A 24441-nucleotide genomic window follows, 5' to 3' on the forward strand; every position below is an offset into this window, starting at 1 on the left:
CCACCTGCCGTCTGCGAATGTTTACTGCACGTTGACGTCGAAGTTTGGCGATTGTCACATTAATGTGATTAGGGCTATGGTCATAATAACCAACGTGACACAGCTCAACGCCAGCAGAACACTTAAAATCCATTTCCGGTCACTGCTAGACCCCTCCATCCAAATACCCTTCCAGCCACTCCATCAGCGAGCAGTAAACAAAGAATTCTATGTTAATTTAGCTTAAGACTATTTTTAAGTAACAATTTTATATACGCACAAACGCCTAAAGATGGGCAGAACACGGTCGCAAACCTGTTGCAATATGTTAAAGTAAACATAAAACAAATAAAAGTGACTGGTTAGAGAAAGTACAAACAAATCAACCTTCTTAATAACGGCCAAAACTTACGAAAATACAATGTTGCTACGTAGGTACTTCTGACATTGTTCACCGTCACACAGCGAACAACAGTAATAACGAACAAAATATTAAACCCTGTAACTGTGAGAAGTAAAAGCTAAAGGTCAACATGCAACATACGATGAGGGATATGGGGAGATACTAGCTAATATCCGATTGCATCCAGGGGTGGTGGTCTCAGAAAGCTTGGGAACCACTTCGCTGGGCCTTTTTCATGGACACATTTTCGATAACCGCGTTTTTCGCACTCCAGATCCAGTCTGGAATAGTACATTTTCTACATCAGCGTGATAGACCTGCTCCTTACAAAATAAACAACGCCACACGCCGTTCGGTGGCTTACGGAGTATGATGTAATTTAGATGTTACATAGAAACTTTGAAGTATTTCAGCTGCATGTGTTGGAGTGCTCTGTTCAGGTGCAGTAGGTGCCAAGAATGTCTGATGACTGGTCGTGCAGTACGCATCATAATTCGGTGGTGTTTATCTACCTGTTTTCACATCTATCAGAACGGTTGGTTGTTTTGGGGAAGGAGACCACACAGCGAGGTCATCGGTCTCATCGGGTTATAGAAGGACGGGGAAGGAAGTCGGTCGTGCCCTTTGAAACGAACCATCCCGGCATTTGCCTGGAGAGATTTAGGGAAATCACGGAAAACCTAAATCAGGATGGCCGGACGCCAGATTGAACCGTCGCCCTCCCAAATGCGAGTCCAGTGTGCTAACCACTGCACCACCTCGCTCGGTTCTATCAGAAAGAAAATTGGTTTCGTGTTTCCTGAAGTTTCTCTTTTACATACCGTCGCTAGCAGTGCACCTGGGCACTCGTATTTTGTTAAGTCCTATTAATGAAGCATTCATCACAGTGTGTCGTCGCAAAAAATATCTTCGGGAGAACTACACCATCTATCGAGTCTCAGATGAATTTGACTATAAACAAATGGTTCAAATGGCTCTGAGCACTATGGGACTTAACATATGAGGTCATCAGTCCCCTAGAACTTAGAACTACTTAAACCTAACTAACCTAAGGACAACACACACATCCATGCTCGAGGCAGGATTCGAACCTGCGACCATAGCGGTCCCGCGGTTCCGGACTGAAGTGCCTAGAACCGCTCGGCCACTCCGGCCGGCACTATATACAACAACAACAGTGAGTTACGATCTCCCAGAAAGCATTTAGACAATTTTTTTGCAGAAATCCATCTCCGAAGACTAAACGCTTCAGTTCAGCCGGATACCTGCATACATTTAGTCGCCTGACGCACCTGAAATTCCAAGAGCGTTCTATTGATTCTGGTCGCTGCGAAAGCTTTGTAAGTGTGCAGCCCAAGCGAACCTCGATCCCCATCGGCGCGGCTACCGCAGTTCCGAACAGCAGCGTGGTGGACGCTGAAGAGCGCCACACGTTCAGCTTCATTTCAATTGTTCATTTGAGGAACTAAAGCTACCACATTCGACTAATGAGAATAATTATTCAAGTGTCCATTCCTCTACGAAGTGCCAGATGCGTTGTTATATTTTCAATATTCTGCTTGAGTTTAGTTAGGTTCATCCTTAAATCTCGGTCAGTGATTTCCAATATGTTTCGTGTTCTTTATAATAAGAAGACTGACAACTGCGCTGAAATTACGTTCGACGAAGTTTAAAGATGGAAGAGCTATCAAAAACTTTTTTGCAGTGGTCCAAAATATCGGGTAAGCAACAATTGCCACAACTGCTGATATCGCTTTCTAAGCTGTAACTCGAGTTCTTTGTTAGCGTTTAATCCGATCAGTTCTTCTTGTCATGTAACATCCTCTTTTTTCAGTATCATTGTGTGGACTCGTAAGACGGCGTTGTATTTACATCCTAGATTCAAAGTCTTTGTGAAAGAATTTAAATGTTGAACGTCATCATCTTGGCAGTTTGTTTGTGACATGCTGAGAAACCTGGGAAAATTTGTGGCATCCAGTGTTTTGCTTCATTAGTTTAATTCCGGGAAGAAAATCAGGAACGATAGACTTTGTTTTTCTCAAATTTAGACCGTCACCTTTAACAGCAAGTTAACACTATTAGATTTAGTAAGCAAATTTGTAAAGTAAAAAATGTCTGGTTTCAAATTGATTTAATTTCCTTTTGAAAGTGGATCCTTTGCAACGCTAAAACAGTTTCAGATGGGAGGAAAACCTTGTTAAACACAGCTCTTTCGATAGGCAGAGTACTACTATGTGGACGAGAAACCGATAACAGTTCTCATCATGTTCTTCGCATAACTGCACAAATAACCTAGAATCCAAACCGCTACTTCGAAATTTGTTTTCTGCGTTAATGACAATTTGACGAGATTAATGCAATCCACGTCTCAGACTTTTAGCAACTAAATGTTATTGACGGATGGCGCAGTGTACTGCAAACACCCCAGGTACATTTTGTTTTAAATAGTTTATAAATCCACTCGGCAGCGCCCAAACATGGCACGTGCTCCATCTCTTGTCGCTGAGATTGTATTTAATAGAGGGATCGCTTTTTCCGTGAAATAATATTTCCAAAAATGAAATATTGATTCAACTTTAGTGATTGTTGTCATATTTCTCGCTAGGAGCAGTACTTCATGGATTACTTTGCCCCTAACAAAAAAAAAAAAAAAAATAAAAACATAAAAATGCAAATAATACTTCATTAACAGGTAAGGTTGACTCGACTTGTTGTATGGAGAAATGGGTTGTTTGCAGAAAATTACACAAGTTGCTTTCAGAATCATAACATATTTTATTACTACGCCCTCGAACTGCGTTGTTATTCAAAAGAATTCTTTTGAGTATTTCTCAACCAGGCTTGTGTAGAATAGTTTCACCGCCTGGGAAAATTAACTGTTCCTCAATAGTATGAGGTTTTTCAGATTTTGCTAAAAGGAGTGAGATATTTTAAGACACTAAAAAAAGTATTATCATTTCTTCCTGCTCACCAGGGGCTCTTTCGATTTTTTTACCTCTAAGTATTTGAAAGTATTTCAAATTTTTGCCTGTTTTATTAGGGTGACGCCTTGCCAGATAACTCTCCAGCCTGGATGCTTTCATAGTTCAATTGCTTAAACCTCCACTCTCATTGATCCCCATTTACATCTAATGCACTCCCAATTCTGTTTTTGTTAACATGGACCCCTTGCACGTTGCAGTCGACAGCTGAGGCTCGATATAGACAACTCTGGAAACCACTGATCCACATAATTTCCTACACTCTAACCCTAGATGAAAACGTCGACAAACGACTAACATGTATGGAGAAGCTGTCATCATTTTCATATCAGAAGGAAAGTACATTTTTCGACTAGAAATAACAATGAAATATTGCTATTCAGGATACGAGCCGCGTTCGTTGAATACTTATCGAAAGCAAAAGCGTCATGAAATTATTTAGAGCGGCTTAAAATAAGAATTCAAACGATTTTGCACGCCGACGATTTACTATCGGTGGAACATGAGTTCTTTCAATTGCCCCAGAAAGGAGACTAGTGTAAAACAGTAGGTGGAATCAAATGGTTCAAATGGCTCTGAGCAATGTGGGACTCAACTGCTGAGGTCATAAATCCCCTAGAACTTAGAACTACATAAACCTAACTAACCTAAGGGCTTCACAAACATCCATTCCCGAGGCAGGATTCGAACCTGCGACCGTAGCGGTCGCGCGGTTCCAGACTGTAGCGCCTAGAACCGCTCGTCCACCCAGGCCGGCAGGTGGAATCCGGATGAGATTCGCCAAAACGCGTAAAGTCGGAGCATGTTCACATTAAGTCAACTTTTCTTTAATAATATCAGTACGCTATTGATTACCGGTAAAGAGTATAAGTTAACTAGTGAATAGGAGCAAGTCGGCTGGAACAAAAATTATAAAAAGTCATTAGGAGGGGCCTGTATCGCAATAAAGTAATATTATTTTGTACTTTTAATGAACCATGTATTAAAGCTTCTTCCGGTTCCATGTTGTTGTTGTTGTTGTGGTCTTCAGTCCTGAGACTCGTTTGGTGCAGCTCTCCATGCTAATCTATCCTGTACAAGTTTCCTCATCTCCCAGTACCTACTGCAACCTACATACTTCTGAATCTGCTTAGAGTATTCATCTCTTGGTCTCCCTCTACGATTTTTACCCTCCACGCTGCCCTCCAATGCTAAATTTGTGATCCCTTGATGCCTCAGAACATGTCCTACCAACCGATCCCTTCTTCTCGTCAAGTTGTGCCACAAACTCCTCTTCTCCCTAATTCTATTCAGTACCTCCTCATTAGTTATGTGATCCACCCATCTCATCTTCAGCATTCTTCTGTAGCACCACATTTCGAAAGCTTCTATTCTCTTCCTGTCCAAACTATTTATCGTCCATGTTTCACTCCCATATATGTGGCTACACTCCATACAAATACTTTCAGAAACGACTTCCTGACACTTAAATCTATACTCGATGTTAACAAAATTCTCTTCTTCAGAAACGCTTTCCTTGCCATTGCCAGTCTACGTTTTATATCCTCTCTACATCGACCATCATCATTTATTTTGCTCCCGAAATAGCAAAACTCCTTTACTATTTTAAGTGTGTCATTCCTAATCTAATACCCTCAGCATCACCCGACTCAATTCGACTACATTCCATTATCCTCGTTTTGCTTTTGTTGATGTTCATCTTATATCCTCCTTTCAAGACACTGTCCATTCCGTTCAACTGCTCTTCCAAATCCTTTGCTGTCTCTGAAAGAATTACAATGTCATCGGTGAGCTTCAAAGTTTTTATTTCTTCTCCATGGATTTTAATACCTACTCCGAATTTTTCTTTTGTTTCCTTTACTGCTTGCTCAATATACAGATTGAATTACATCGGGGAGAGACTACAACCCTGTCTCACTCCCTTCCCAACCACTGCTTCCGTTTCATGTCTCTCGACTCTTATAACTGCCATCTGGTTTCTGTACAAATTGTAAATAGCCTTTCCCTCCCTGTATTTTACCCCTGCCACCTTTAGAACTTGGAAGAGAGTATTCCAGTCAACATTGTCAACAGCTTTCTCTAAGTCTACAAATGCTAGAAACGTAGGTTTGCCTTTCCTTTACCTTTCTTCTAAGATAAGTCGGAAGGTCAGTATTGCCTCACGTGTTCCAAACTGAACTTCCCCAGGTCCGCTTCTACCAGTTTTTCCATTCGTCTGTAAAGAATTCGTGTTAGTGTTTTGCAGCTGTGACTTATTAAACTGATAGTTCGGTAATTTTCACATCTGTCAACAACTGCTTTCTTTGGGATTGGAATTATTATATTCTTCTTGAAGTCTGAAGGTATTTCACCTGTCTCATACATCTTGCTCACCAGATGGTAGAGTTTTGTCAGGACTGGCTCTCCCAAGGCTGTCAGTAGTTCCAATGGAATGTTGTCTACTCCGAGGGCCTTGTTTCGACTCAGGTCTGTCAGTGCTCTGTCAAACTCTTCACCCAATATCGCATCTCCCATTTCATCTTCATTTACATTCTCTTCCATTTCCATAATATTGTCTTCATGTACATCGCTCATGTATAGACTCTCTATATACTCCTTCCACCTGTCCGCTTTCCCTTCTTTGGTTAGAACTGGGTTTCCATCTGAGCTCTTGATATTCATACAAGTAGTTCTCTTTTCTCCAAAGGTCTCTTTAATTTTCCTGTAGGCAGTATCTGTCTTACCCCTAGTGAGATAAGCCTCTACATCCTTACATTTGTCCTCTAGCCATTCCTGCTTAGCCATTTTGCACTTCCTGTCGATCTCATTTTTGAGACGTTTGTATTCCTTTTTCCCTGCTTCATTTACTGCATTTTTATATTTTCTCTTTTCATCAATTAAATTCAATATCTCTCCTGTTACCCAAGGATTTCTACTAGCCCTCGTCTTTTTTACGTACATGATGCTCTGCTGCCTTCACTACTTCATCCCTCAGAGCTACCCATTCGTCTTCTACTGTACTTCTTTCCCCCACTACTGTCAATTGTTCCCTTATGCCCTCCCTGAAAGTCTGTACAATCTCTGGTTTAGTCAGCTTATCCAGGTACCATCTCCTTAATTTCCCACGTTTTTGCAGTTTCTTCAATTTTATTCTGCAGTTCATAACCAATAGATTGTGGTCAGAGTCCACATCTGCCCCTGGAAATGTCTTACAATCCAAAACCTGGTTCCTAAATCTGTTTCTTACCATTACATAATCTATCTGATACCTTTTAGTATCTCCAGGATTCTTCCATGTATACAACCTTGTTTTATGATTCTTGAACCAAGTGTTAGCTATGATTAAGTTATGCTTTGTGCAAAATTCTACCAAACGGCTTCCTCTTTCATTTCTCTCCCCCAATCCATATTCACCTTCCATGTTTCCTTCTCTCCCTTTCCCTACGCTCAAATTCCAGCCACCCATGACTATTAAATTTTCGTCCCCCTTTATTACCTGAATAATTTCTTTTATCTGATGATACATTTCGTTAATTTCTTCATCATCTGCAGAGCTAGTTGGCATATAAACTTGTACTACTGTAGTAGGCGTGGGCTTCGTGTCTATCGTGGCCACAATAACGCGTTCACTATGTTGTTTGTAGTAGCTTACCCGCACGCCTATTTTTTATTCATTATTATACCTACTCCTGCATTACCTCTATTCGATTTTGTATTTATAACCCTGTATTCACCTGACCAGAAGTCTTGTTCCTCCTGCCACCGAACTTCACTAATTCCCACTATATCTTACTTTAACCTATCAATTTCCCTTTTTAGATTTTCTAACCTTTCTGCCCGATTAAGGGATCTGACATTCCACGCTCCGATCCGTAGAACGCCAGTTTTCTTTCTCCTGATAACGACATCCTCTTGAGTAGTCCGCACCCGAAGATCCGAATGGGGGACTATTTTACCTCCGGAATATTTTACATAAGAGGACGCCATCATCATTTAACCCTACAGTAAAACTGCATGCCCTCGGGAAAAATTACGGCTGTAGTTTCCCTAGCTTTCAGCCGTTCGCAGTACCAGCACAGCAAGGCCGTTTTGGTTCGTGTTGCAAGGCTAGATCTGTTAATCATCCAGACTGCTGCCCCTGCAACTACTGAAAAGGCTGCTGTCCCTTTTCAGGAACCACACGTTTGTCTGGCGTCTCAACAGATACCCCTCCGTTGTTGGTGCACCTACGGTACGGCCATCTGTATCGCTGAGGCACGCAAGCCTCCCCACCAACGGCAAGGTCCATGGTTCACACATACATACTGCATGTGAAACTCAACGCGATGTGCAAGATGTGCAGCAGCTTCCATGGCCAGCACAATTTCTGGACCAACAACTCTTATAGAACTACGTGAATAGGTCAAGCAGGCGTGGCATATTACATCCCAGGAAGTATTCACCATCAGTACGATCGGCTGGGTGTCAGAATCAGCGCCTTCCTTGCCACCTGTAGAGGCTACGCCGCGTGGTATTTCAGCATGGGTCGACACCTTGTACGTCAGAGCCGTTTGCGCTATTTTTCTGTAATTGTAATAGTTTCGTGTACTTCATATGCACTTTTTCATCAATAAACCCGGAGTGAATTGGAAACCTCTAAAAGGGCATACTAATTTATTTTCCGGCAGTGTATAAAGGAGATCGCATATAGATCACCAGTGTAACCAATCTTGAGTACTGCTCTAATGTTTGGGATCCCCTTCAGGTCGGAGTAAAGGAAAACATCGAAGTAGCTCACAGGATTGGAGCTAAATTTGTTACCGATAGGTTCGATAAACACGCGAGTTTTATGGAAATGCTCTGTGAAATGGAATGGGAATCCTCTGAAGGAAACCGACATTCCTTTCGCGAAATACTTACTGGAAAATTTAGATAACCGCACTTGAGGCTGACTTCAGGACGATTCTACTGCCGCCAACGTAAGGACCACGAATACTGCTGCCCCTCTTCAGGAACCACACGTTTGTCTGGCCTCTCATTAGATACCCCTCCGTTGTGGTTGCACCTACGGTACGGCCATTGAAGGATGAATTGTAGAGAGAGTGACCTCGTGCGCTTCTTTGTTTGGTTTTATTTGACTAACTCTGTCTGTACGATCTCTGGCGGACAGAAGGATTTTCGTAATTTTCTCTACTGAAAGACGGATTTTGCAAGAAGGTGTATGGCGTCTTTCTTCGAGCATCTGCCACTTCAGATTTTTCAACGCTACAGTTACATTCTCTAGCTAGCTGAACAAGTCTGTGACCATTAAGCACCACTCTTCATGTTAATTCCATCTGATACAGGTCCCATACATTTGGGCAGTATCCAGATGTATATTGTACGCATTCTCTTTGTAGACTAAGTTCTGTTTTCCGGTGTCCTGCCTCTGACTAGCCTTCTATTTGCTTCACCTACAACTGAGCCAATATGTTCTTGGCAATGACGCGACGTCAGACCTCCGTTATATTCCTTGTGAGGCTCCTGGCGTTATTGTAGTTAATATACTCTGAAGAACCAAAGAAACTTGTACACCTGCCTAACATCGTGTACGGCATCTGCGAGCACTCAGAAATGCCGCGACACGACGTGGCATGGACTCGAATAATGTCTGAAGTAGTGCTGCATGGAACTGACATCATGAGTCCTGCAGGGTTGTCTATAAATCCGTAATAGTATGGGGTGAGGGAGGGGGGATTGGGGGGGGGGGGGGGGGGGAGTGGAGATCTCTTCTGAAGAGCACGTTGCATGCAAGGCATCCCATATGTGCTCAATAATGTTCATGTTTGGGGAGTTTGACGGCCAGCGGAAGTGTTTAAACTCAGAAGAGTGTTCCTGGGGCCACTTTGCAGCAATTCTGGACGTGTGGGGTGTCGCATTGTCCTGCTGGAATTTTCCGAGTCTGTCGGAATGCTCAATGAACATGAATGGATGCAGGTGATCAGACAGGATGCTCGCGTACGTATCACCTGTCAGAGGCGTATCTAGGCGTATCAGGGGTTCCACACGCCCCACACCATTACAGAACCTCCACCACTTTGAACAGTTCCCCTGCTGACATGCAGGGTCCATGGAATCATGATGTTGCCTCTATACCCGCACACGTCCACCCACTCGATACAATTTGAAACGAGACTCGTCTGACCAGGCAACATGTTTCCAGTCATCAACAGTCCAATGTCGGTGTTGACGCGTCAAGGCGAGGCGTAAATATTTGTATCATGCATTCATGAAGGGTACACGAGTGGGCCTTCGACTCTGAAAGCTCATATCGATGATGTTTCGTTCAGTGGTTCGCACGTTGACACTTCTTGATGACCCAGAATTGAGATCTGCTGCAATTTACGGAAGTGTTGCACTTCTGTCACGTTGTAAGATTCTCTTCAGTCATCGTTGGCCCCGTTCTTGCAGGATCTGTTTCCGGCAGCACCGATGTCGGAGATTTGATGTTTTACCAGTTTCCTGATATTCACGTTACACTCGTGAAATGATCGTATGGGAAAATCCCCACTTCATCGCTACCTCGGAGATGCTGTGTCCCACCGCTCGTGCGTCGACTATAACAGCACTTTCAAACTCACTGAAATCTTGATAAACTGCCATTGTATCAGCAGTAACCGATCTAACAACTGCGCCAGACACTTTTTGTCTTATACGGTATAGACTCTGCATATCGCAGCGCTACAGTCTGCCTCTGTATTTGAATAGGCATGCCTATACCACTTTCAAAATGGTTCAAATGGTTCTGAGCACTATGGGGCTTAACATCTGAGATCATCAGTCCCCTAGAACTTGGAACTCCTTACACCTAACTAACCTAAAGACATCACACACATCCATGCCCGAGGCAGGATTAGAACCTGCGACCGCAGCAGTCGCGCGGTTCCTGACTGAAGCGTCTAGAACCGCTTGGCCACCGTGGCCGCTATACTACTTTCTTTGGCGCTTCAGTATAAGAGTTGTATGCTCTCCTGTAGTGGAGTCTCTGAGGACCCATTACTCGCCCCCGAAAAGACATAGCAGGGAGAAAGGCCTCTTTTTAATATTATTACACAGTGCAACGTGTGGGGGAGAACAATCCATTAACTATTAGGGATTGAAAATGGTTTCTTTTCTATTCTTCTTGAAGTCTGATGTGTGATTGCTGTTCGGATTTGATGCAAACTGGGCTCTTGCTGAGGCTTTGAGCAGGCCAGCCTATCGGACCCATTTGAATTCTCTCGTATCATGACGCCATGTTTTGTGGATAGGATTGTTATCTTTTAGTGCAGAAAATGTCTAATTTCAATAATCAGTGAGTGTATGTACTATCTAAAGTACTTATAGGAAGAGAGATGTGAGTTTTGCTGTGAACTGACAGCGATTTTTATTTTTTTATTTTTTGCATCTTCCGTAGATCATAATTGAGACTTCTAGCTATGATATCGAACAGGTTAGTTTTAAATTTATGTTACATCTTAATTTTTAATGCGTCCGTTGCTTTATACCTATGTTCAATATCTCTTTCTCCCTTTCTTAAACACACCCACACGGCTACACCACTATATGTTCCGAAATTCTTTTGTAGAGTAGAAGTTGTGAAGTATAGTATCGTGACAACAAATTTCATAAGTGACTAAATACAGCATGAGGCTGTTGTCAGTATCCTCAAACATTTAAAGAGCTCTTTACAAGAGGTTCTAGAGTGGACGCCACGTATTATCCCTATTACGCGCTACTGTGCAACAAACGTTTTTTTCTCAACGACACCCCACAATATGATGCCATAAAGAACCAGTGATTGATAGAAGGAAAAAGAAGTCAACTTGTTACATTTTCATTCCCAAAATCTTATATCGTTCTTAACGCAAAATTTGCAGAGACTAGACATTTAACATCTACGAGTACTTCCTATCATTATCAACACCCAAGAATTTGAAATATTCTGATTCGTTTATTGACATGCCCTCATGCATTATTTATAATGCTGTGGTCACGTCTTGTACAGTACTGAATTGCATATATAGTGTTTTATCTAAATTCTGTGACTGTCCACTTATTAATTTTCAGTAAAATATTATTTACATTTTCAAGTGCTGGAGTTACTCCATAAGACTTGATTATACTATTTACACCACCAGCAAAGAGAATTATACTTCTTGGATAAGTGATGGGAGGTCATTTATTTATAACAAGAACAAAAGTAGACCCAGTATCCATACCAGTGGTACGCCTGCAGGGATTTATTCCCATTTGAAAGATGCTGTTTCGGTGTGTACACTACCTGAGTTTCTTAATGCTACTGTCTCCATCCTTGTAGTTAGACAGGATGAAAACTGATTAGATCTTTCATACCATGATATAGGAGCTTCCTCAGGAGAATATTGTGAAATTCTCAATCAGATGCTTAGGAAAGTCATAAATGATAACAACTGGCAATATTCTGTCACTCAGCCCTAACTGAGACTGGAAAAGCGTCTAATTTTGAAATAGGAGTTTTATGGTTCTTGCACATATAATTTTTCCCAGTGCCTTAGAGAATGAGATAAGCTGTGAAATTGGTTGATGATTATTAGTATCTGTCTTCCTATCTTTCTTGTGAAGGGGTGTGACAATAGCATGTTTTAGTCTCTCTGGAAATACCCTATGTCGTAGTGATGTGATGCATATGTGACAGAAAACGTTGCATACACATTAAGAACACGAGTTTAGTACTTCACTCGAGATATTAGCAACCTCGTGTCCGCCTGCTTAGCTGGATGGTAACGTATCCGCCTCCCATGCAAGCGGGCCCGGGTTGGAGATTTTCTCCGCTCGGGGACTGGAGGTTACGTTGTCCACATCATCATGTCATCCTCATCACCGACGCTCAAGTCGCCCAACGGGACGTCGATTGAAATTGGACTTGCATTTGGCGGCCGAACTTCCCCAGATGGGGCCTCTCGGCCAACGATGCCGTACGCTCATTTCATTTTTATCAACCTCATGAGTTTTTGTTTTGTTACTTACATTCTTAACTTCTTTTTCATAGCAGACTAATTGAAATTCGCTTGTATGTATAAGATGTTTCATGTATTCTATTCCTCTATCCCTTGCACTACCCATGTCAATCTTCTAATCTTCAATGATGTGATAATTAAATACATTGGCTACTTAACCACTATCATTTATTATTCCGCTGTTTTCTTTGATAAAAAAAGCCTTCACAGCCCTTAACTGATTTCCTGGTTTCTCTCTAAATGTTATCAATATAGATTTAATTTTGTTATCTGAATTGTTGCTTTCGTCATTAAATATGTATTTTTAAGCCTTTCCCTTAATACAGTGTTTCTCGTAGTATGAAATCAGTCTTACATATCTGGGTGTCTTAACCATCTCAAACATTTCCTTTTCTTTGCACGTAATATTTTGATTCCGTTAGGACAACAACATACTCTGCCACCAAAGTTTCTTTCAATGTCAGTTTTATTCAAGTTAGGAAAACAAGTTAATTGAAATGGTCATACAGTGATGATAATACCCCAAGAATTAAATATGATTTTCGAATACTAGTGCAAACACAGCAAGCAAAGAGTACGCACAACGTTTACTTTTGTACCAAAGGCATTGGCATGTGCTTTGATTGTTTGAGCTAAGCAAATTCCCTGCATGTAAGCAGGCCTTTTTTGATGTCTTAGTAGTGCCACAATAATCATCCGATGATATCGCAGTCGACCCCAGCTACGGCTGTAATATTCCTACTAATGGTTGTAATATTTTTCTGAGGAACAGTTTGGACGTGTTTAAAAATGTGTAAATAATTTCAGACTATTCTCTACAAGTTAAGAGTTGACATTATTGCAGTGGTGGCCATGTGACAAAGTTGAGGATGGAGTGAGTAGAGCATGTTTAGGGGTCTTTCGGTGGCTGTCCTTGGTCTTGGTAAGTCCTTGCTTGGTCTAGAGTCGCTTATAACAACATGATGTTGCAAATAGTCGAAGTTAGGCATTTCAGTGCAACAGTTTGTAATTCTGGAGGTGCGTATAGTGTGTTAGTATGAATAATTATATCGCATTCTATTTGAAGATCATTTATTCAGTAGACTTCAAATGGTTCAAATGGCTCTGAGCACTATGGGACTCAACAGCTAAGGTCATCAGTCCCCTAGAACTTAGAACTACTTAAACCTAACTAACCTAAGGACATCACACACATCCATGCCCGAGGCAGGATTCGAACCTGCGACCGTAGCAGTCGCGGGGTTCCAGATTAAAGCGCCGAGAACCGCACGGCCACCGAGTAGACTTCAGCGGACTGCTTAAATGCAGGGAATTTGCTTAGCTCAAACAATCAAAGCACATGCCAATGCCTTTGGTACAAAAGTAAACGTTGTGCGTACTCTTTGCTTGCTGTGTTTGCACTAGTATTCGAAAATCATATTTAATTCTTGGGGTATTATCATCACTGTATGACCATTTCAATTAACTTGTTTTCTTGACTTGAATAAAACTGACATTGAACGAACCTTTGGTGGCAGAGTATGTTGTTGTCCTAACGGACTATTCCAGATTCACCTTATTTAATATTTCAGATTTATTTTTCTTTCACATTCATTGATTGTTTCATACGCTGGCTTACTATTATCTAAAGAATTTCTTAAGGGCACAATGCAGCTTTGCACAACCAGACTCCTGCTTTATAATAGCAGACGAAGCACAAAATTTATTAAGTGATTGTGTGCTTGCCCATCAGTTGTTAGGGTAGCAGCAAACAGTTTCTTCTGATGGTTAGTTTTTTTTTCTTTTTTGTTGCTATAAATCAAATAGTACGTTTAGAATGGTGTTGAGTGTGATCGGGAGCAGTAAAGGGTGTTCATGCTGTTTCAGTCCTCCTGTGGCGTAATCGCAGAGAGGTGCGACATTGAGACAACCATGAGGAAAACGGCGAAGGACGCTCTAAAGCGCCTCGAACCAGGTACACAATCAGTGTCACCTGCGCGTCTTTGTTGAGCACTTTAAAAATACATGCGGACTATGTAGAAAAGTGAGGTTCGATTGGTTGCTAAATGGAAATCACTGTGAAAATCAAAAAATGTTTTATTTGAAACAGTTGCTACACTTCCAGCTACTTCACGTAGTCGCCGATCCAACTTAGACATTTGTCGTAAAGTTGTACCAACTTTTCAGTAGCCTAATCGGAGAAGGCAGCCCCCTCTCGTTTCCGCCAGTTCTCTACGCTGGTCTACAGCTCACTGCTTGTGCTAAAATGTTGTCTTTATAGAGAGCGGTTTATGTGAGCAGAGATGAAATTCAGGGGGAGCAAACACTTGCCACTGAAGATGCTGCAGGAGCATTTTTATTGCCCCTGCAGAGTGCAACCTAGAGTTTAATCAAGACTTAAAAAGACGACAGTTACGTTATGTGGGGTGCATGCCGTCGGGCTAAATCTCTCACCAGGCACTCATAGTTGGCGGGAGACGTTTTTACGTGGTCACTGTGTGCTCAGAACTGGAAAGAGCGATGTGGCGGGATCGACGGGAATACTAGAGAAACTGTCCAGCACATGTGTGCAAAGCTTCATCGAATTCTCACTGTAGTTTCCATTTCGAACCCGATCGGACCTTTCTTTCGGAACAGCTCTCTTAGCCATAGACAGCCAGCCACTGGTTGCTGGCGCCGGTGTGATACACATCCCTTTCGACAGCCCTGAGCTCAGTGGAGCTATGTCGGTGAGCTAGCGCCTGCTGGACGCACGCGGAATCTAAGGGGTGTCGAAAGTCAGGCCTGAGCCACACTAGTGCACGATAATCAGTGGCTGCCTCTGTACAGGTAGCGTTGCTGCCTCTGGGTCACGAGGTCCCAGGTTCGATTCCCGGGCGGGTTGGGGGCTTCTCTGCCCGGGGACTGGGTGTTTGTGTTGCCCTCATCATTTCATCATCATCATCTTGATCATTTGTGACAGTGCCTAGATTAGATTTTGAAAAAATGCACTGTTAAAAATTGGGACTTTGTACGGGCGCTGATGACCGAGCAGTTGAGCGCCCCACAAACCGGACATTATTATCATCATCATCTCTGTACAGGTACATTATTAAAGTGCCCGACAAAGATGCATGTGTAGCACTGACCGTGTTGTCGAACTGGTGCCTCATAGACGTAGCCTGTGCCCTTTTATTGACGCATGAGTTAATGCCGCAACGCCCCGTCCCCCCTTTATATAGCTCCACCCTCCCCGTGATCACGCCACAGGAGGGCGGGAAAAGAAGATCACATTCAGATTTCGTCTAATGCTAATCTGTAGTAGTTCCAGCCTGTATAGCACAACAAAAAATTGCTGTCGCACTACACTCCAAAGCGTGTGATCATGTTCAGTGGGGTTTCAGGCCCACGATTTCCTTACACAGGGTCAGCATCTTCAAAGATTGTGAAGAACGTCGCCCTGTTCCTCACCGCACTGCTAATTGTTTTCGACTGCGAAATCTGCGAGTATCGAGGCCCCAAGGGAAGGTGTGGCTTCATTGACACCTTTTCGTGTGAGTACCGGGCGGCAGTGTACCTTAAATATTTTCCTTTCAACGATTGCATCAAAATCTAAAGTTTTTACAAAAATCTCGTGAAAATATAAGCCGGTAGGATTATTAGCTTGATTTGCATCAGTATCATTGTCCTGATCTTCCTTACTTCCGTAACGTCATAATAATCTGGCGGACCTCTTAGAAGGGCTGCAACAATTCTGTCATCTGTTAGTAAGGCCAACGCCCAAAAAGTGGTACTTCTGTGTGAAACAACATTGACAGTAGTGAGAGGCGTGCTAACACTAAAAGGAGTCTGACCCTTATGCAAACAGATCGAGAAAGTTAGTGAAATGCAGCATGCAAAATCAAAGAAAGCGACAAACCACGCTTGTGCGACAACAAGAAAATTGCACATACGGTCAGACGGTACTGTAAAGTATCACACCGTTTTCGGCTTATTTAGTAAATAAAGACTACAGATTTAACAAAAGAACTGCTAAGCTTCATCATATCTTTGCTAGTAAACACAAAATTGCTAGCAGTCGTAGGACAGTAAATAAAACAAATACGATCTTTCCAAAGCAAACCTTCAGGTGCCACCAAAGATTATGGAAACGAGATCAGAAGCCAGTGAAGTGTTTACAACTCAACACGAACATGTACTTAAAGGTACAATAATCCCAGGCTGTGGGAAATATGTGTGCAGTCGAAAAAATAGCGATCGCAAGAGGTGGTACTTAAAGGTACCAGCAGGCAACAAAGTGTAAGTAGGCTGTTTAGGTTTTCATGTTGGTAACGCCACGTAGCGCTTTATATGAAAATCACCCACTGCGGTGTGTACAATCTGTGTCTGGTTGGCATTGTTGGAATATTCGCTGTTGTAGTGTTGGGCAGTTGGATGTGAACAGCGCGTAGCGTTGCGCAGTTGGAGTTGAGCCGCCAGCAGTGGTGGATGTGGAGAGAGAGATGCCAGAGTTTTGAGAACGGACGATCTGGACGTGTGTTCATCAGAAAAAGGAAATTTGTAAAGATGGATGTCATGATATATACACTCCTGGAAATGGAAAAAAGAACACATTGACACCGGTGTGTCAGACCCACCATACTTGCTCCGGACACTGCGAGAGGGCTGTACAAGCAAAGATCACACGCACGGCACAGCGGACACACCAGGAACCGCGGTGTTGGCCGTCGAATGGCGCTAGCTGCGCAGCATTTGTGCACCGCCGCCGTCAGTGTCAGCCAGTTTGCCGTGGCATACAGAGCTCCACCGCAGTCTTTAACACTGGTAGCATGCCGCGACAGCGTGGACGTCAACCGTATGTGCAGCTGTCGGACTTTGAGCGAGGGCGTATAGTGGGCATGCGGGAGTCCGGGTGGACGTACCGCCGAATTGCTCAACACGTGGGGCGTGAGGTCTCCACAGTACATCGATGTTGTCGCCAGTGGTCGGCGGAAGGTGCACGTGCCCGTCGACCTGGGACCGGACCGCAGCGACGCACGGATGCACGCCAAGACCGTAGGATCCTACGCAGTGCCGTAGGGGACCGCACCGCCACTTCCCAGCAAATTAGGGACACTGTTGCTCCTGGGGTATCGGCGAAGACCATTCGCAACCGTCTCCATGAAGCTGGGCTACGGTCCCGCACACCGTTAGGCCGTCTTCCGCTCACGCCCCAACATCGTGCAGCTCGTCTCCAGTGGTGTCGCGACAGGCGTGAATGGAGGGACGAATGAAGACGTGTCGTCTTCAGCGATGAGAGTCGCTTCTGCCTTGGTGCCAATGATGATCGTATGCGTGTTTGGCGCCGTGTAGGTGAGCGCCACAATCAGGACTGCATACGACCGAGGCACACAGGGCCAACACCCGGCATCATGGTGTGGGGAGCAATCTTCTACACTGGCCGTACACCTCTGGTGATCGTCGAGGGGACACTGAATAGTGCACGGTACATTCAAACCCTCATCGAACCCATCGTTCTACCATTTCTAGACCGGCAAGGGAACTTGCTGTTCCAACAGGACAATGCACGTCCGCATGTATCCCGTGCCACCCAACGTGCTCTAGAAGGTGTAAGTCAACTACCCTGGCCAGCAAGATCTCCGGATCTGTCCCCCATTGAGCATGTTTGGGACTGGATGAAGCGTCGTCTCACGCGGTCTGCACGTCCAGCACGAACGCTGGTCCAACTGAGGCGCCAGGTGGAAATGGCATGGCAAGCCGTTCCACAGGACTACATCCAGCATCTCTACGATCGTCTCCATGGGAGAATAGCAGCCTGCATTGCTGCGAATGGTGGATATACACTGTACTAGTGCCGACATTGTGCATGCTCTGTTGCCTGTGTCTATGTGCCTGTGGTTCTGTCAGTGTGATCATGTGATGTATCTGACCCCAGGAATGCGTCAATAAAGTTTCCCCTTCCTGGGACAATGAATTCACGGTGTTCTTATTTCAATTTCCAGGAGTGTATTTAGACGGGTCTCCCGCCCTCTATGTACAGGACTGATCGTGGAAGACCCATATATATATATATATATATATATATATATATATATATATATATATATATATATATATATATATAATGACTTTTGAACATTATTAAGGTAAATACATTATTTATTCTGTATCAAAATCTTTCATTTGCTAACTGTGCCTATCAGTAGTTAGTGCCTTCAGTAGTTTCTTTTATTTAGCTGGCAGTATTGGCGATCGCTGTATTTCAGTAGTTCGAGTAATGAAGATTTTTGTGGGGTAAGTGATTCATGTAAGGTATAGGCTATTGTTAGTCAGGGCCATTCTTTTTTAGGGATTATTGAAAGTCAGATTGTGTGTCAGTTTAGAGATGATTAGAATAAGTAAAGAAAAAACCGTCTGAGTACGTTGAGTTTTGCTCAGCTGTTTGAAAATCTAATAACGTAAGAGCTTTTCCAGCACTGCCAATCTTTACATTCAAAGGGGAAGTTTCAAAAGGGTTAAATCTGAATCCGTGATGTCAGCCACTGAAGTTGTAACTTTTGCCCACAGAGCGAGTACGTGTCATTCGCGGTGTACAGCTGCCGGTGGCCAGGAGCCGACCGGCGGGTGACCAACCTGCTGCGCATCGTCATGAGCAGGGCTCAGAAAGCGTCGTTCCTCACCGCCGGCAAGGTGCACCCCATCAACAGGGACACATTCCTCTCGGTGAGTGGCCGCCACGTCAGGTGTACCAGTCAACTCAGTAAGAACTAGAGGTCTAGTACATCAAGAGCAGCACGTTCCTCTAAATTACTACCCACCATTTGAGAACTACCCCATCAGGGTCATCAGGGTGCCTTCCTCACATTATGTATCTCATAATACAACATCTCTCCAACAACAGTAACTCTCTCTCGGTAAGTGGCCGCCACGTCAGGTGTACCCGTCAACTCAGTAAGAACCAGAGGTCTAGTACATCAAGGGCAGCACTTTCCTCTAAATTACTATCCACCATTTAAGAACTGCGCCATCATGAGAATGCCTTCCTCACATTACATATCTCATAATACAGGCACCTTCCCTTTCTGATGTTGGTCATCACTGAAACCGAGACATCCCCCTCAAAGTAAATGGCCACTACTGAAGATTTACTCTGCTAATAGAGATTTGATCTCCTTGGTAAATACCTACCATTAAGACCCAACTTACGAATATTAACCTCCCGTTAAAAGGAGTCCAAGACCCCGCTACCAGATCTACGTAGACCAGCCTCTTGTTGAAGAGGCACAAAATCATGTCAGCTTTGTAAATAGCGATATTTCCTAGACTATAGAGGGGCATCATGCAAGCTCTCCATCACCAACAGAAATTCTTCTTTTGAGATAGGCATTAAAGTCACACAACCAGAAGTCTTAGACGGAACTTTTCCTAACCCTTCAGTTTATATAGTCGAATCACCTGTCACACACATTTTACAGTCACATTTCTTACTGTAGCAGAAGGGTCCTTGCACAGGCTGACAGCGTAACGTCCCTCATCACGAAGATAAGTTTGGCCGTGTCAGATGGGCTCAATACCAGTTAACCTAAAGGATTTCAAATATGTTTATATTTGTCTACATAAGAGAACACTTTTCATGGGAATATTCAAGGTGTTTTAATGTAGTTTCCCAGTCGGACTGTACCATAGTTCCCCGTCGTTTGCTCTGGTACACAAATAGAAAAACATAAAATCTGAACTTCACACAAACACTTCCTTAGTCTAATACAAAACGTATACAGTTGACTTGCAGGCATCTGGTCCTGCATTGGTAGGTACATCCGTGTTGTGAGGGTATGGTGAGAGAGAACTCACTGCCGTCTCCTTAATTTTGCTTCAAAGATAAGACCTGCCTCTCCCAAGGCTATCAGTAGACCTCACAGAATGTCATTTGCTGGCTGTGTCTATCTACGGTAATGCGTTCACTAGGCTGTTCATAGTAGCTCACCAACATTCCTGTTTTCTTATTCATTATTAAATCTATTCCTGCATTACCCCTATTTGATTTTGTATTTATAATCCTGTATTCACGCGACCAGAAGTTCTGTCCCTCCTGTCACCGAACTTCATTAATTCCCATTACAGCCGACATCAACCTATCCATTTCCCTTTTTAAATTTTCGAACTTACCTGAGTGATTAAGGGATCAAACATTCCTTGCTCAGATCCATAGAACACCAGTTTTGTTTCTTCTGGTCATCATTTTCCTGAGAAGATTCCACCAGGAGATCATCAAGTGTTACATACTTCCAAAGCAGCAGAATTTCTACATTTTGTCAGATATTCCAATTTTGAAGTTAAGTTTGTTACTAGTTTCATTCCAGGTGGTCTCTAATACTTTCATTTCCCTTTTTTTTATTTCTCAGTCTGTATTCTGCACCCAGTAGACTATTCCTTCCATTCGAGATATGCTTTAATTCTTCCTCACTTTCACAGAGGATGATAAGACCCTCAATGATAGATACAGTTGATATCCTTTCACTCAGAATTTTCATCGTATTTCCAATTTTTTTTGTTTTCTGTAGCATTTCATGTACAGGTTTAACAGTAGATACAAGCCTACTGTCCTTCATTGTGCCCTTTTTAGTTTGAACGCTTACCCTTGTTGTTGTTGTTGTTGTTGTAGTGGTCTTCAGTCCTGAGACTGGTTTGATGCAGCTCTCCATGCTACTCTATCCTGTGCAAGCTTCTTCATCTCCCAGTACCTACTGCAACCTACATCCTTCTGAATCTGCTTAGTGTATTCATGTCTTGGTCTCCCTCTACGATTTTTATCCCCCACGCTGCCCTCCAATACTAAATTTGTGATCCCTTGACGCCGCAGAACATGTCCTACCAACCGATCCCTTCTTTTCGTCAAGTTGTGCCACAAACTTCTCTTCTCCCCAATCCTATTAAATACTTCCTCATTAGTTATGTGATCTACCCATCTAATCTTCAGAATTCTTCTGTAGCACCACATTTCGAAAGCTTCTATTCTCTTCTTGTCCAAACTATTTATCATCCATGTTTCACTTCCATACATGGCTACACTCCATACAAATACTTTCAGAAATGACTTCCTGAGACGTAAATCTATACTCGATGTTAACAAATTTCTCTTCTTCAGGAACGCTACATTTTATATCCTCTCTGCTTCGACCATCATCAGTTATTTTGCTCCCCAAATAGCAAAACTCCTTTACTACTTGAAGTGTCTCATTTCCTAACCTAATTCCCTCAGCGTCACCCGACTTAATTCGACTACATTCCATTTTCCTCGTTTTGCTTTTGTTCTTCCATTACTATTATACCCTCGTGGTTTCCTTGTGATCCATGCACATCGTGTATATTATTAGGTCTGTAGAAATATTGAGTCCCTCTGCCTCTGTAGCCATCCATAATTGCAAAAGTATTGCCAGTGCAGGACATTGCGCATGACCTGGCCTCTCGGTTATGTCCCGCAAACGTTCAGTGGGATTTATGATGGGTGAGCTGGGTGGCCAAATCATTCTCAAAATGTCCATAATGTTCTTCAAACCAGTCGCGAACAATTGTGGCCTGGCGACATGGCTCATTGTCATCCATAAAAATTCTGTTGCAAACGGCTGCAAATGGTCTTCAGGTAGCCGAACATAACTATTTCCAGTCAGTGATTGATTCAGTTGGATGAGAGGACACAGTCCGTACCTTGTAAACATAGCACACACCATTGTGGAGCCACCACCAGCTTGCATAATGCCTTGTTGACAACTTGGGTCCATGGCTTTGTGGGGTCTGTGTCAAACTTGAACCCTACCATCAACTCTTACCAATTGAAATCAGGAGTCGTCTGACTAGGTGACAGTTTTTCTGTCGTCTAGGGTCCAACTGATATTGTCTCTCACCCAGGAGAGATGCTGTAGGCAATGTTGTGCTGTTAGCAAAGACACTCACGTCTGTAGTCTGCTGCCATAGCCCGTTAACGCCCAATTTTGCCTCACTGTCCTAACAGATATGTTCATCATACGTCCCACTTTGTTTTCTGCACTTATTCACGCAGTGTTGCTTGTGTGTGAGCACTGACAACTCCACGTAAATGCTGCTGGTCTCAGTCATTAAATGAACGCCTCCGGCCACAACATTGTCCGTGGTGAAAGGTTACACAAGAAATTTGTATTCTTGGCACACTCTTTACACAATTGATCTCAGAATTTTGAATTTCCTAAAAAGCTATATTGCCTACAATGCTAAAACTGTTACCTTACAGAAGCCAAAAGAACCTCCATAGTCAGGAAGAAATCCTGAAGTGCTATAAAAGTACTTTTATTCATAAGCAAAGTGCACAAGCCTGTACACTATCAGCGCTTGCCTGTCTTGAGGACACGTCCGTTCCCAGTGGCTGCTCGCGCTAACTGAGGCCCTGGATAAAGGGACCGGATGCAGCAGCCAGGTGCACCAGACACGGTTACACCATTTCTTAGGCAGATTAGACTGGATAGGAGGACTAGTCCGGTTTGCAAGATGCCTCTAGTAGTGACCAAAGCGAGTGAAAGCGATCATCAGGTTTTGGCTGTAGATTTAAGCTTAAACCAAAATGATAAAGCAAATTAAACCGCGCCCACTCACGTAGCAAAAAACACTATTGTTTCCACAAAAATAAAGCTATATCGCCTAAAATGCCAAAACTGTTACCTCACTACAAGCCAAAAGGACCTCCTTACTCACGAAATGAGCTTAAAGGGCTGATGTGGGAATCCTGAAATGCTATTCTTGGCAGGGTCCCAAAGAAGTCAGTCTGCTACTGAATGCTCCATTCTATCATGAAGCATCAATTGTGTACCTTCATGATGTGGCTTACTGCAATGAGTGCTTGTGCGGTGTACAGTTGTGTTTGTGACGCTATAGTAGAAATCAGGTGTCGGGAAGTGGCCTACTCCTCTCAAAGGGCATCAGCTGAATTGAAGGAGACAGTTACAAATTTCAGTGGCACTCACTGAACCCTTCCAACAGATGATTGCAATCGGTATCTGTTTTACTGTCTCATAGAAGCCACGTCTCGTCTCTGTCAGGTATATGCTGCAGCTAATTACTGAAATACACCTTACTGTCTGTGTAGTTGCGATAATGTCGTTCTTTTTTTAATTGATGTATGTTCCCCATTAAATGATTGTATTAGGCACTGCTGTATGCTTCCCCGCTCCCCATACCCTGTCTATAAAATATCTAGTAATTAGGTTATATGTTTAGAACATCGCACAATGAAATTCCAGAGTTAGTCCTTCGCAGTTCTTTGTTAGCTCTGACATAATTTCAATAAGGCAACACATCAGAATTTTCCTACGTTAATTAATAAAGATACGTTTCTTTTTTTGTTGTAGCTATTAAATGCGTCGTACTCGTTCTACACGCTGTTGCGGCAAATGAAAAATCTTGAAGAGGGGAACGAAGCTTCTCCGTAACGATAACACACGTCGATGTCCCACAAGATGTCGAACAAGAGAAGATTCAGCCAGACTTTTCATCGAACATCCACTGTCAACTCATTAATTCTAAAATACAGCTGAAATGACTGATACTTTGCTTATCACGCACATTAATTAAACTGCAACTTTTCTTTATGTGTCAGCAAAACGTTACGAAATTCGTTTCAGATTTAATAATAAAACCACACAAGTCTGACATCCAACAATGTTTTGATCACAGCTAATATATTTGTGCTTGATACTGTAAACCACGCTGTCACAAATGTACTGACACACATATGAGAAGCTGAATACCAAAAAATTGCTTAATTCTAAAACATATTGTGTAATTTAGAATCGAAGAATATAATAATTCCAATGCCAAAGAAAGCAGGTGTTGACAGATGTGAAAATTACCAAACAATCAGTTTAATAAGGCACAGCTGCAAAATACTAACACGAATTCTTTACAGACGAAGAAAAACTAGTAGAAGCCGACCTCGGAGAAGATCAGTTTGGATTCCGTAGAAATACTGGCACACGTGAGGCAATACTGACCTTACGACTTATCTCAGAAGAAAGATTAAGGAAAGGCAAACCTACGTTTCTATCATTTTTAGACTTAGAGAAAGCTTTTGACAATGTTGACTGGGATACGCTCTTTCAAATTCTAAAGGTGGCAAGGG

The 24441-nt window shown here is 42.9% G+C and overlaps 1 protein-coding gene across 1 annotated transcript in view; it reads left to right on the forward strand.

The window, feature by feature from the left end:
* LOC126301749 (odorant receptor Or2-like) overlaps positions 1-24054 on the forward strand; it is a 127293-nt gene extending 103239 nt beyond the window's left edge. The window contains exons 5-6 of the mRNA XM_049991718.1: positions 18864-19019; positions 23672-24054. Of these exons, the coding sequence (XP_049847675.1) occupies positions 18864-19019; positions 23672-23752 (237 nt within the window). The 3' untranslated portion in view covers positions 23753-24054. The remainder of the gene's footprint in view (positions 1-18863; positions 19020-23671) is intronic.
* The last annotated feature ends 387 nt before the right edge of the window (positions 24055-24441 follow it).

Source organism: Schistocerca gregaria, chromosome 1 (assembly GCF_023897955.1).
Source record: "Schistocerca gregaria isolate iqSchGreg1 chromosome 1, iqSchGreg1.2, whole genome shotgun sequence".
Classification (NCBI taxonomy): domain Eukaryota; kingdom Metazoa; phylum Arthropoda; class Insecta; order Orthoptera; family Acrididae; genus Schistocerca; species Schistocerca gregaria.